At 42.2% G+C, this 13071-nt stretch overlaps 1 protein-coding gene across 2 annotated transcripts; it reads left to right on the top strand.

Moving 5' to 3' along the window:
* The first annotated feature begins 1880 nt into the window (after nt 1-1880).
* SRP19 (signal recognition particle 19) lies at nt 1881-9921 on the top strand. Of its 2 annotated transcripts, none has more exons than XM_032984094.2 (5): nt 1881-2113; nt 3533-3608; nt 4636-4707; nt 5833-5944; nt 6982-9921. In XM_032984094.2, the coding sequence occupies exons 1-5, from the start codon at nt 2079-2081 to the stop codon at nt 7194-7196; spliced, it is 510 nt and encodes a 169-aa protein (XP_032839985.2). In that variant the 5' UTR covers nt 1881-2078; the 3' UTR covers nt 7197-9921. The 2 variants fall into 2 exon arrangements, with proteins under 2 accessions (XP_032839985.2, XP_042643662.1); XM_042787728.1 differs by lacking the exon at nt 1881-2113 and adding an exon at nt 2120-2304.
* The last annotated feature ends 3150 nt before the right edge of the window (nt 9922-13071 follow it).

The following is a 13071-nucleotide window of genomic DNA, read 5'->3' as shown; positions in this document are numbered from 1 at the left end:
AAGGATGGAGACTCCACCATCTTCTTGGACAACCTGTGCCAGTGCGTGGTCACCCTCACAGCAAAAAAGTGTTTCCTCATGTTCAGAGGAAACCTCCTGTGTTTAGTCTGTGCTCATCGCCTCTGGTCCTGTTACTGGGCACCACTGAAAAAAGCCCAGCTCTGTCCTCTCTGCACCATCCCATCAGGTATTTATATACATTGATGAGATCCCCCTGAGCCTTCTCTTCTCCAGGCTGAGCAGTCCCAGCTCTCTCAGCCTTTCCTCATAGGAGAGATGCACCTGTCCCTTCATCATCTTGGTGGCCCTTTGTGAAACTCTCTTCAGTATGTCCATGTCTGTCTTGTACTGGGGAGTCCAGCACTGGAGGTGGTACTCCAGGAGTGGCCTCTCCAGTGCTGAGAAAAGTGGATCACCTCCATGACCTGCTGGCAACACTCCTCCTAATACAGCCCAGGACACCATGGGCCGTTGCCACGGGGACATGTTGCTGACTCATGTTGAACTTGGTGTCCACCGGGACCCCCAGGGCTTTTTCTGCCAAGCTGCTTTCCAGTTGGGCAGCCCCCCAGCATGTACTGGTGCCTGTTCTTCGCCAGATGCAGGACTTTGGACTTCAACTTGCTGAACTTCCTGAGGTTCCTGCCAGCCCATTTCCCCTGCCTGTTCAGGTCTCTCTGTTACCTGTGTAAAACTGTATGTCTGAATAAATGCACTGGATATAGTGGCACTATTCAAGTTAAAATTAGATGTAATGCATTCAGATCTTCTAGGGAGGCCAGGAGTGATGGCCTTACTTTGTAAGCTTGATCACTCTGCATAAGCAATGCAGGCCTTACTAACAACTACGACCTTGGTGAGGAGGCAGATGACCGGTAACAGGGAAACACCCTGACAAAAAGGCCCTGAATGTTGAGGAATTGCCGAAGCAGCAGAAGGCATGCGCGAATCCGTGATAAAGGAGGAAAGTAAAGACAGCGGGGGGGGGGGCGGGGGGGGGGGGGAGACGGCGACCACCAACCCAATTTCAGACCGCTAAGACTTGCGCCCCACACACATACTCCGAGTTTGCGCAGAGACTGTAGCCTTAAATCGAGACATGTTGACTGAGGAGGCACAAAGTGGCAAGAAACTAACCAGTGGTCACTACAGTAAATGTGCATTCGTGTGGTCTGAAGCGTACAAATGCACTCCAGTTCTCCTGACCGGTGTGCTAGCTTTGCGGAACTGCCACCTACCTCCCTCTTTGTGCGAACGTGAAAGCGGTGACGTCCCTCTGCTCCGGGCGCGCGCCAGCACGCCGCGCGCGTGACCACACCTCCAGATTGCACCACAGCTCTCTGACGTGTCACCCCGTCCTCCCCGCGTGGTGACATCGGCAAATCTGCCGAGGGGGCGGCTCCGCCCCCGTCCTCCAGCTCTTTAATGAGGATGTTGAAAACAACTGGCGCCCATTTTGGCTGCTGGGGCGCACTCCCAGTTACCGGGCACCAGATAGGCACTGAACAGCAGCCGCACTCTCTAGCGTGCATGGTCATCTTCAGATAATTTGTGACGCGTGGCAGGCACCAGTCACCGCGTCCTGCCTCGCCGGTCGCCCGCCGCCCTCAACGCTTCCCTCAGGAAGCGCAGCCTGTGCCCCCCCCAACACCGGCACCGAGCTACCGCCGCGGCTGCTCAGGAGTCGGTCGTTCTCGCCTAACGACTCCGGCCTTGCCCGAGGAGTTCCCGCCTTCGCGGACCCGGGCGCCCCTGAGCTCCCTTCCCCACAGAGCCCACCCAGGACCCTCCCCGTCCAGACCAGACCAGTCCAGTCGCTCCCCTCACGATGAAACCCCGTCCCCCAACCACGCTCCCGCCAGAGGCGTACGCACGGGGGAGGGAAGCAGAGAAACGATGTAGGCGGGTGATTACTGGCGTGGACCTTGTTCTCCTTATAGGATGATGAACTTTAGAGACAGCAACGCCGGCCAATGTGATTCCTGGGCCCGGAGGGCGGGACTGTCCAAAAAAGGATAAAAAAGCGGCTGAGGGGAGCGTGAGGCGGTGATAGGAGCGGTCTTGGCGCTCGTGTTATTATGGCCGCTGCCCCGTCCCTGCCTGACAAGGAAAGGTAACGCGGGATGCGCCGTCCGGGTCCCGCGCCATCATGGGGTCAGGGTGCAGCCCGCGCCTGGTGGGGCAATGGCCGTTGCCCCCTCGGGGCGGGGCGCGGAGCTGCGCAGCGCGGCTGTGCGGGCGTCCCCCGGGGCGCAGCGGGCTCGCCTCGCCTCGCCGCCGCGGTACCGCCGCCGCGGGTGCGCGGTAAGATGGCGGCGGGGGCGGGCGCCGGGGCAGTGTCCGGGGGCGCGGCGGGGCGGGGGCCGGCGGGGCCGCCCGCCAACGTGATGCGGTGCCAAGGTCGTTCTGCGCGGGGGGGGCACACACGGACGTGACAGCGTGTGAGTCGGGAGGGATTGAAGCTGGAGAGGCAGGTTGTTCTTTGAACGCAGCGTTTAAAGCTCAGAAGAGGTAAACTGAGCGTGGTTGAGATGGTGGCCGTCAGCGATGGTGCTTGCGAGCGCCCGTGAAGAGACTGAACGTTTCCTGTGCGGGGGTGCTAATTGGCTTGTAAAGAGGGCTGCCGGCTCACAGGGGAGAACGCCGGTGAAAAGGCACTTAGGAGAGGAGCGGTGTAGGAGTGGGGATGACTGAAGCTGGGTTTAGAGGCAGCAAGACATATTTCCTGAGAGGCAGTAAGGGTCGGTGATCGTTGTCCGTCTCCAACTGAGCATTAGTCGACTCCAGGTTACTCCCTTTACTTTCTGCTTTCCTGTTTTCTTACGCCACCATAGCTTCTCATTCAAATGTCGGCATTCTTCAGCCTCTCCTTGCAGACTTCAGCTAGTTGGGTTTTTACTGTCGAATAAGAAGTATAATTGCTCCGTAACTCCTGTCCCATGTACGTGCTTTACGGGTTTAAATCTACTGAAAAATCTTAAGCGTAGTTTTTCAGACACTTTATAACTTACCCAGATCGGGGTGGTTCTGTGTGTGAATAGCACAAAAGAAAAAAAAAAAAAAAAAGAAAAATCTGAAGTCGGTAGTGAAAAAAAACCTGCTGCTTGCTTCTATGAAGAACTGAGTCAGCACTTAGTGTACAAAAATCTTTTCTGGAAACCTTCTTTATTGCTTCTCAGGAAAATATGTATGTTTCCTTGTAGGTTTCAGGGGTTTAAGAAGTGGGTCAAAACATTCAGCTGCCCTTTTTTCCTCAAGGTAGATAGTGCTGTCCTTTGCAGACACTGTACCCCAGAAAGTGGTATCATGCAAGGAACACTTCAGCCAAATAGTTGTGCAGTCCTGGATAACTCAAAATGGAGTTTTGTAACATTTTACAGATTGGTCTAGGTAGAATAAATGGTTGTTCTAATCTGCTCTGGGAACTTCTGGTGTTGCAACCACAAGATTTATTTTTTGTTTTACTAGGGAGATAGTGCATAAACAACCTAAGGAGTTGGTCTTGCTTAAACTCACTGTTTTTTCTTTTTAGATTCATCTGCATTTATCCAGCCTATTTGAATAACAAGAAGACAATAGCAGAAGGAAGAAGGATACCTATAGACAAAGTAATTTTGTGGGTGGCAGGGAAATACAGTGTTTTGTTTTGCTATGCAATAGTGTGTAGAGAGTTGGAAAAGAAATCTCAAAGCTATTGATCTTTCCCATCCCCCATGGCAAGCAGCTCAATAACTGAAATTAGTGTATTTGAAGATATCCTAGTATCAGCATGTGAATTTGGTAGAAGAGCACTGGGTTTAAGTGTCTACTTTAATGTGAGCAGCACCTTTAGCAAGCAGGTGAAGTAATAAAAAACTTGATGCACTCAGTCTCAAGTAGTTTGCCAAATTTGAAAGTGATACAGAAAAGAATAGCTAGCTAATGATTGTTTTTTGGTGACTGGCTATATATGTCTGTATTATGTGCCCTGTCCCCTTTGCTGCTGTCAAAGATAGGACTTGCAATGCATGTGGCATATCGTCTTGGTAGTTGTTGCTTTTATTCTGTCCAGAAATAGTTTTTTTATCATCTCACCCCTTTGTAATATTTTTAACAAGCACTGCAGGGAATATCAAGGGCTTTTCTCACTGCTTAAGATTGAGGTTTTCTCTGATAATACTTAAAAAATAAAATCTTTCTTGAGTGTGCAAGTTGCCAAAGATGCATCTGTGGGAGGAATCTGCTGTCCTATACCAAGAAAGTTTCTCTTCTTTTCTTCTGCAGTCCTTGCTGTAAGTTTGCAGTTTCTGATTCATGTCTTTTGGAATTTTTTGGTAAATATAATAGATGGTATTTCATTTCAATTACTTTTCCTAAGGAATTCTTTTACTTGTTCCCTTGTCTAATTAATTCTCTCATCTGTTTCCTGTTTTACTTACGTCTTCTCCCTTTTTTTTTTGATGTTTTCTAGACCATAGGTCTGCTCACAGATGGCTTCTACAGTAGATCTGATTGGATACAGTTGAATTTGAAGCACCTTCTCTTTCCTCATCTGCTTTTTCTAGTTACAGACTATAGGCTAGGAAACTGCGAACTATTGCTGTATAGGTAGTTCATAACTGAAAAATAATTAACTGTAACACATTGTTTCATCAGGCTGTTGAAAATCCCACTTCTGTGGAAATCCAAGATGTATGTGCAGCAGTTGGATTCAATGTGCTATTAGAGGTAATATTAAAAACAAACAGACCCCTCGCAAAGCTAGTATATGTCTGTCTTCTTTCAGTGTATCTTTTCTTACAGACAGGATAAATTACAATTGAGAAGTTTTTGTTATCAGCCAGGATATTGCTTTGAATAATAACTGATTATAATGCAGTAAATGCTGGAAAACTGTATGCAAGGCAGGAATAACCCAGATCTCTGAGACAATGCCACTTTTAAGCTTATAGAAAGACTACTTTTATTTAACTGTCTTTCTGAGAAGACTATCCTGTATGCTTAAAAGTGTGTCAGAATAAAAGCTAATTTTGCAAGCTGTAACGCTGCAAATGAAGCTTTTAAAAAGGCATATTCTTAATGAAAGGTGATTACCTTTTGGAATGAGTGTCCTGTAGGAACAGAATTCTGATGCTTGAAATATTTAGAGTCCTTCACAGTTATATTTTAGCCAAAGAATGTTATTTTTTTTACTGCAATACCTGCTTACTCTTCAAGTTGGTTACTTTTTTCTTGGGCAATAAGTCTGTGTTTCTAGAGAGGCAACTTTACACAATTTGTTTTCTGATATAATTGTTAATTTGACACTTGAATTTTCTAAGAAGAACTTGGGTCCTCATCTAGGAGTGTGATTGATATCTAAAAACGAGTACAAAATCACTTTGCTTTTCAGAATAAGTCAAATATATCCCTGTTAGTGCACACCAGCCTGTGAAATAGCCAGTACCAGCAAGAAACCTGTAACAAAAATGAAGGCTAAAATCAGTATCTAAAAGCAGTGGGCCTCAGACTGTGACCTATGACTTGCTGTCTTTACGTGTCCAGAAGGGTTTGTGGCTGTGGAGGTGAAACAAAAACCCATGTCATTGCAGCCCAGGCTGGTGGGGAAGTAGAAGAGTCCCTGTAGTGTGCTAAACTGTTCAGTACCAGTAGGTGGTTGCAGCCGTGCTTACGAAGCAGTTACGCTATAGCTTTGGATACGAACTACTGCAGTGGCCAATGGTGGATGACACTGTTGGAGAGTTACAGTTTACATCTGTTCAGAATCCCAGGCTGGTGTGATCAATTGCCTGACAAATTTTGCAGAAAATCATTACAGTACTTTTATTATAAGTTTTCCCTTTTGTATGACAGAAGAATAAGATGTATCCTAGAGAGTGGAACAGAGATGTGCAGTACAGAGGTAGAGTTCGAATCCAGCTCAAACAAGATGATGGCAACCCATGTTTACCTCAGTTTCCAACACGTGAGTAGAGTACCTGGGTTAGGCACTTTATCTGTCAATAAAACAGACTTTGTTTTATTATGTTACCAGTGTGTTTAATTAGTTTTACTGTTACAAACTTTACAACTTTACATTAAATCTCTTTGCATGGGTAAGTCAACCAAATCAAGCTGGTGTGTGAGCCCTGAGTGGAGTTTGTAAAATGCTGTTCTCTTTGGTCCTGCTGTTTCTTCAGCTGTTGTGTTGGAAGGGATTGTAGGGAGTGTTGTTTGATTGCTGTGTTTAACAAAGCAGCTAGTCAGATTTGGCTTACTGTTTTGTTAACAGTTAAAACTGAGGATTTTATATTAAAATGGCTAAATTCCATCTTTTTCTTGGGTTACATCAGCTAGGCATCAGTATGAACATGAAATTGATAAAATACAATCCTGATGTCAGTTGGGGGTTTCTCTGACTGTTTTCTTAAATTAACAATGGAGCAGCTCCCTTTAACTAATTAACAGTAATCATTCATCTTGAATGATAAGTAACTCAGTCCTTTGTATTTTCCTGAAAATGAATCAGTATGTAAAAGGGAAGCAAGTACATATCTCACGAATTGCATATCTTAAGAAAAGATCAAAACCAATATTGAATCCAGAGTAGTAGTAGAGTGCTCTTGGTCAGAAGGAGACAATTTAAAACCATATTCCTGCTGGAGGACAGCAGCACCCTTCTAAAAATGCTTGTAGGTTTTGCTTGGTTGTTCTGTCTTCGGTATTTTAAGCCATTAAGAGGTGAAGGGAAAGAGTAACAGGAAGGATGTGAATACTTCGGAGTTTATCAGGTTATGTGCCTGTTGCAGTCTGCTGCAACATTTAGCTATCCTGTACTTCTTTAAAATGAAAGGCTGAGAGGACTTTTTGCACAAATATCTAGCTACACAGGGAAAGGAAGCAGAACTCCTAGGCTTTTTATCTAGTTTAGCAGAAACCTAAAGTGGGGCTGAAATTTCTAACTTGTGATGCAAATGTTCTCATACGTAGTAGACATGCATTGATCTCTCCCTGTATTTTTAGGTAAATCAGTAATGCTGTATGCTGCAGAAACCATTCCTAAACTGAAAACAAGGACCCAAAAGATAGGAGGTAGTGATCAAAGCCTTCAGCAAGGAGAGGCAGGCAAGAAAGGTAAAGGAAAGAAAAGAAATGACCTCACATCTGGAGTAATTGTTACATCACATAGTCGTACTTGGGAAAAATGCGGATGGACACATTATTTGCTGCAACTTTGAAAGATAGAAGCAAGAAATAAATAGGTGAAGCTAAATAGAACTGCCTGCTTTTCTCAGAACTGGAATGCATGTAGCTGCCTCGCATCTGTGTAACGATAAATCTGTCTTCACACACAACCTGCAAGTCTGAAGCTAGCATCCACTTTTAAAAGTGGAAGAACATGGGGAAATGGGGTGGGTGGGGGAATTATTCTTTCCAGAGGAAATATGCAGCTTTTGCTAATGAAATATTCTTACGCAGACTCACTATTTGAAAGCTGGCTGCCTTAGTTTTATCTATGCTAGTGAAGTGATTGTCTTAATTCTGGAGGATCTTTGTCATTAGTAGGGAAATGTAAATCAGTGAAGTTATGGCTCTGTAAACTTTCCTTGCTAATAATTTTTCACAAATGTCAAGTGTACTAAAAGTGACATGTTGATTTTAGAAAAGGTAATTTTACAGGATACTTTTTACAAAAGTGTTTATTTTCCTGCACAGCTTGTTGTAAAGAGGTCAGTGACATAGATTGTAAGCATAATAAGGTAAAGTTTTAAGACAATTTGAAAAAAAAAAAAAAGCTCCCTTTTGAGTCTTGTAAAATGTGGAATACTGTGTTATCCTATTTTGGATTGTTGTTTGAGAGCTTAGAAAATGTATCTTTATTTTCTACCTCTCAATATTTCAGATGTGTAAGGCTTGCAGTATCTGGTAAATTAAAATATTTTTTTAATGTAGTTTACGGACAGCGACAGAAGGTTATTTGGAGAAGATGAGTTGGTCAGAAGATTTGTCCAGTAGGAAGGCGCCTTCAGAGTAACAAAATAATGTACTGTACAAGTTAAGTGGGGGGTAGTTTAGTATAAGGAGACTGAAAACAAAGCAGAAGTACCTGTTTTGAGTTTAAAAACAGATGTATTGCATGAGTTTTCTAATCCTTAATGTATGAAAACAAAGTCAGTTGAATACTTGACTTCCAGTTGACTACTGGAAACAAGTTACCAGGTTGTTTTTGATAAATTTTTCGTGTGGCAATATTTTCTTTAGGATTTGTCATGTTTGTCTATCAGGTATGCTATTCTATGACATCACCTTTTTCCCATTTTAAAGACAGCATTCAAAATATATATAGACATTCAATGACTCTTCTAAAGTATTGAAACTTGATAAAGATCTTGATATCCCTGCTCCAGTTACTTGTGCTTGTAGTTTCAGTTTCTTTACATCCTTGTATTTCTTGTTCCACTCAACTGCACCACTTTCAAATAGATGGTGAGTTACCAATGCCCCTTGAAGGCGACGCTCGTAGGTACCAGTAAGGCAGCTGTATAGAGACCCTAACTTGTGAATAATTCAGTCAATTGTATTTCCTGTGTGTACTGCTTTGTAAGTGTGATTCTTGTGTTGCATTGTTTAATGAAAGAGGAGGATGCATTATTCTCACTGTGGTTGTGCCAAATACAAAATCTGCCATGACAAAATTCCTCAGGCCAAGCCCTGAACTAGAGTGAGAGTAGCCATATGTAGGACCTCTAAAATAGAAGGGCTGTGGAGGAGAAATCCTGTATTCTAAAGTTGTAATTAACCGTGGTCATATATAAATGTCTTCAGGTTTTTTTTCTGCTGATGAAAGTTTACACAAGCTACTTTTAGGGTGCCTGGCTTTGAAAAGACACCTAAATTTTTGCGAGTTAAATGATACCTCTCAATTAATGGAATGACATAGGATATGAACAGTGAAAGCAGGTGCTATTTGAAAAGTTGTTGTTTTGTTTTGTTTTGTTTTTGTTATAGAAAACAAGTGGACATGGTCAGAGGTTGTTAGTTATGTCCCCTCTATAGAGGAAGTTACAACAGGTTAGTTGCAATGTGGAGAATGCAGTAGAATATAACTCAGCTCCATGAGGTTAAGTGTAAGGGAATGACTCCAACCAAGTCATGATCATGTTATGCCTAAGTACTGTAAATCGGCACTTTAAGCTGAAATTATTACAATGGATAGGAATTAAATATCTTGTCTGTGTTACAGTACGTATACTGAGAAAGAATATTGGTGGCATTGCTTACCAAAATTTTCTAATGAAAGAACCCAAAATAGTAAAACTATTTTAAAGTATACGGATCTTACAGAAAAGATTTCTGAAGAGTGTAATATTGACCTCAAATACGTAACACTGACTTAATCAAATAAACAGAGAAAGCTTTACAGATGTTTTATGTAAAGCTGACTCTTTAAGGAAATTATGCGCTGCTAGGAAATAACATATCTACTAAAAACGGGGTTGAAGTCATATTCCCCCAACCCCTGGCTGCTTATCCCTCCATCTCTAAATTAATTAATAATTTTGCTTTTTTTGATTTCTCTCTGTCTTTAAAGTATACTATGTGAGCAACACTTGTTCCTAAATGAGGCATCACAAAGTTAAGCACAACTCTACTGTTCCTGCTATAGGTTAAGCATATAAAACAAACTTTCATTTCTGTATTTCCTGGTTTTTTTTAATAAACTGGGTTCCTTACAGGATTAAAAACAAGTGGGTCAAGATAGTAAGTCATGTTCTTCTGCAGTTCTTTCCCCCTTCTTCAGCACCTTTCCCCTTTCCCTTTCACCTCCTTAGTTCTGGGAACAGGGAGGATGGTTAGAGGCCATTGTGGGACTGGGAGTGGAGATAAGGTTGTGAAAATGCAGAAATATTGCAACTGTTGGTCTCAATGTTATCAATAAAGTATCTTTTTTGGAATGAAAAACTGGGTGATAATGGATGTCTTTATTTCAGCTGTCTTGCTTTTAGTGCCTGTGAGAATTTGCTTATGCAGTATAGTTACTAAAAAGACACTGGTCTGTGCTTTCCTGTACCTGGCAGTACTAGCAAAGATGTGCATCACTGAGTCGGAATTTACTCTGCAGCTAAGACACTTGGAATGTGGATATTTGAGGTAGTGTCCCTTCAGAAGATACTAGTCTAGCTATTTAAAAGTATATACTTCTTGTGTTCCTGTGCTATTGTTTGGGTACCAACACTGATTAAACATTTGAAATGGACATGTGAGCTCAGAATCCTTATAACAGTTTCTGTGTCAGTAATGAATGGGAACATGGTCACTGGCCATTAGGCAGATCTGAAGACACAGCCAATTAACAAAGGAATGACTAAACATGAAAATTCAGCACTGCTGTAAGAGATGTTTTACTCTTTCAGATGTGTGGAAGGGGCCATGTAGCTGCTGTAGTAGAAGCACAGCCATCATTTTTCAGCTCTTAACCTTTTGAAATTCACTTTCTTTACATTATTTTGAAATGTGTTTTAACTTGGAAAGTGACAATAATGTGTGACAATGTGTAGTTGTTCTTCACCTTCAGCCATGAAGTAAATTTCTCAAATACCAGCTCTGGAAAATAACTGTTCTTAAAGTTGTCTGTGGGTATATACTGTTACTTGTGTGTGTTTAATGGTTAGAGCATTTTAGCCAGAACTCCCTTTTGGGGAAGTACATACATCTGGGATGTTCGTATGTGCTGTACTGAGAGCATGAAAGGTGGTGTGGCTCCCTTGTTTCCTTCTCTGTAGCTGTGTGGAATGGAGTGGACTATTTCAGTTGAAAAGGACTTACAACAATTGCCTAGTCCAACTTCATGACCACTTCAGGGCTGACCAAAAGTTAAAGCGTGTTAAGAGCAGTGTCCAAATGCCTTTTATACACTGACAAGCATGGACCACCTCTCTAGGAAGCCTCTTCCAGTGTCTGACTGCCCTCCCAGTAAAGAAATGCTTCCTATTGTCAACCTCCTGTGGTGCAGCTTTGAACCATTCCCATGGGTTTAGCTCCTTCCTGGTAGACTGGCCTTTATGGGGTTATTTTACATCTTAGAATAATACAAGAATAATACAACCTCACTTTTCGAAGAGGTGGGTTTTTTTGGTTTTTTTTTTTTTTTTCCTTAAAGAAAAAAGGCTTAATACAAACTCTCTCCTGTGCTATTGCTTGATAACTTTTGAGCCTGTTGAGTCATTTGCTTGACATGATAAAAAGAGCAGAGGTCTCAAAGATAATAAATTCCAGTAACTCATGAAGTTAAGCAGTCAAATTAGGAGATAAGACTATGTTAATGTATGATCCAGTGAAGAAAGTTTTTATGTTGCAGATGGAACAAGGAAAGGCAAGGAGATTGAGTGTGCATCCATTGTGGTTGGCAGTTTGCTCTGACCAAACTGCATTTAATATGTTGGGTGTTCAGCTGGCACACGTGCAGCTGCAGATTAGGTACAGATTGGATCTGATAAAATACCTACCAAATGACCTGCCTTTTGCTAAAGGTCCTTAAGAGATAGAAGTGAATATAATGTAGTGGCTGGTGTAAGAGAGATGGGAGGAAACCCATGGTCACTGGTAGTATGGGACCTGGGAGAGGGCAGGAGACACTCCAGCTAGGAACTGAGCAGCCTACTCTGTAGTGCTGTTTCTTATGAAATGCTACATGTGTCTTTTCTTCCTCTGTCAAGGTTTGGAGTTTTTTGTTTTGTTTTCTAGATAGCAGAACTTAGACATGTCTAATTGGAGGCTTTCAGAATTTTCCTCCTGCAAGGATGCAATAATACCAAATTAGCAGGTATAGAAAGTGCTACTTCTTTTGTGAAATTCCATAGCCTTAGCAAAGGCATCAACTACATAGCCTTCCAAAAGATGCTAAATTCAAAGAAGCTCATCTTCACTTACTTTTACTTGACTAGTTTATGTAATCATCAGGATTTTTTTGCTCTGGAATATCTTAATGTTTTATGTACTAGTAGGAAATACATTCTTCAGAAAGCCAGGTCAGCATTGTTGTACAGCTGAGGACTCCCTTCGTGGTCCTAGGTACTCTTTCCTCAAGTACTGTTTCACTTGATCACACTGGATGTAGAAGTCCTCTGGAAACAACAGGACTGATGTTCACTATACTTGCATGGTTGCTGGACATGCAGTTTACAGGAAATACTGACAGTCTCTTATGACCTCCAAGAACTCGTGACTATGTTTTTTAAAATTCTGTTCTTGCTTTGCATAAGGAGGTTATTGTTGGTTGAGTTTGAAATGTGGGCGGAAGGTGACTAAGAAATTAGTTGTAATATTTCTGTGTTGATTCTCAGACTACTTTAACAGCTTTGACAAGACTGGAATGCAAACTCAAGACACTTTCTTAAATTTGTCAAATTAAAAAAAGTTGTGAGGGTTTGACCTGACAAAAATTAGTCACATCTTCTACTACTTACAAGAATTTCTGTTGTTAACTATCTTGCTTTGGTTTGAACAATTTAGTTTAATTTTAGTATCACTAGTGATACTAAATGTTATCATTGTGGGTTTTTTTTAAATGTTTTTCTGAACATTTTGTCCTTTTTGCTGAGTTTGGAAATGCGTAGGATAAAGTAGAAGAAATGTCCTACTTACACTGGTAGCAGAAAGAACTGTAACACCCCTCCATCTGCCAGTAACTGCAGCATCATTTGTCTAGGCCATTTATGGAATACTATAAAATCAATAGGCAAAGAAAAAACGTTGAAATCCCTGTGGTTTATCAGCTTTCCTCTCTGTATTTCTGAAGAACAGTAAACCTGGATGATTCCTTAGGTAAGCAAGGCTATGAAGTCTGGAAAGCTGTGCTGTGTAGGCAGCTGCTCATGGTGCTCACTGTTGAGAACAGATCTGTATTCCAAACTCTTCTGTTAAGGCCTGATGCTCTAAAACAGCTCGGTTGCACCCCGAGATCCAGTCATGAAGCAGTACTTCCTCCAGGCTTTTAGAGAGGTTTCTACTAGTTCCCCATTAGTGAAGTTTGGGTAAAAAAGTGAATATCCTATAAAGACCTTCTGCCTTCGTAATCAGGTTTCTGGTGTTGAGGTATAAAGTTCTTAAGAA

This window comes from Tyto alba, unplaced genomic scaffold, assembly GCF_018691265.1.
Source record: "Tyto alba isolate M040663 unplaced genomic scaffold, T.alba_DEE_v4.0 Super-Scaffold_13, whole genome shotgun sequence".
In the NCBI taxonomy this organism is placed as follows: Eukaryota; Metazoa; Chordata; class Aves; order Strigiformes; family Tytonidae; genus Tyto; species Tyto alba.
Note: the sequence above shows the minus strand (reverse complement) of the source record. Positions and strands in the feature narration are given on the sequence as shown.

Bases quoted from the DNA above. Each gene is read 5' to 3' on its own strand.
- SRP19 (XM_042787728.1), top strand. From the start codon at position 2,150: ATGGGGTCAGGGTGCAGCCCGCGCCTGGTGGGGCAATGGCCGTTGCCC. The intron at 2,305-3,532 runs GTAAGATGGCGG...TTTTCTTTTTAG, and splicing joins ACCGCCGCCGCGGGTGCGCG to ATTCATCTGCATTTATCCAG. The intron at 4,708-5,832 runs GTAATATTAAAA...TTTGTATGACAG, and splicing joins GATTCAATGTGCTATTAGAG to AAGAATAAGATGTATCCTAG.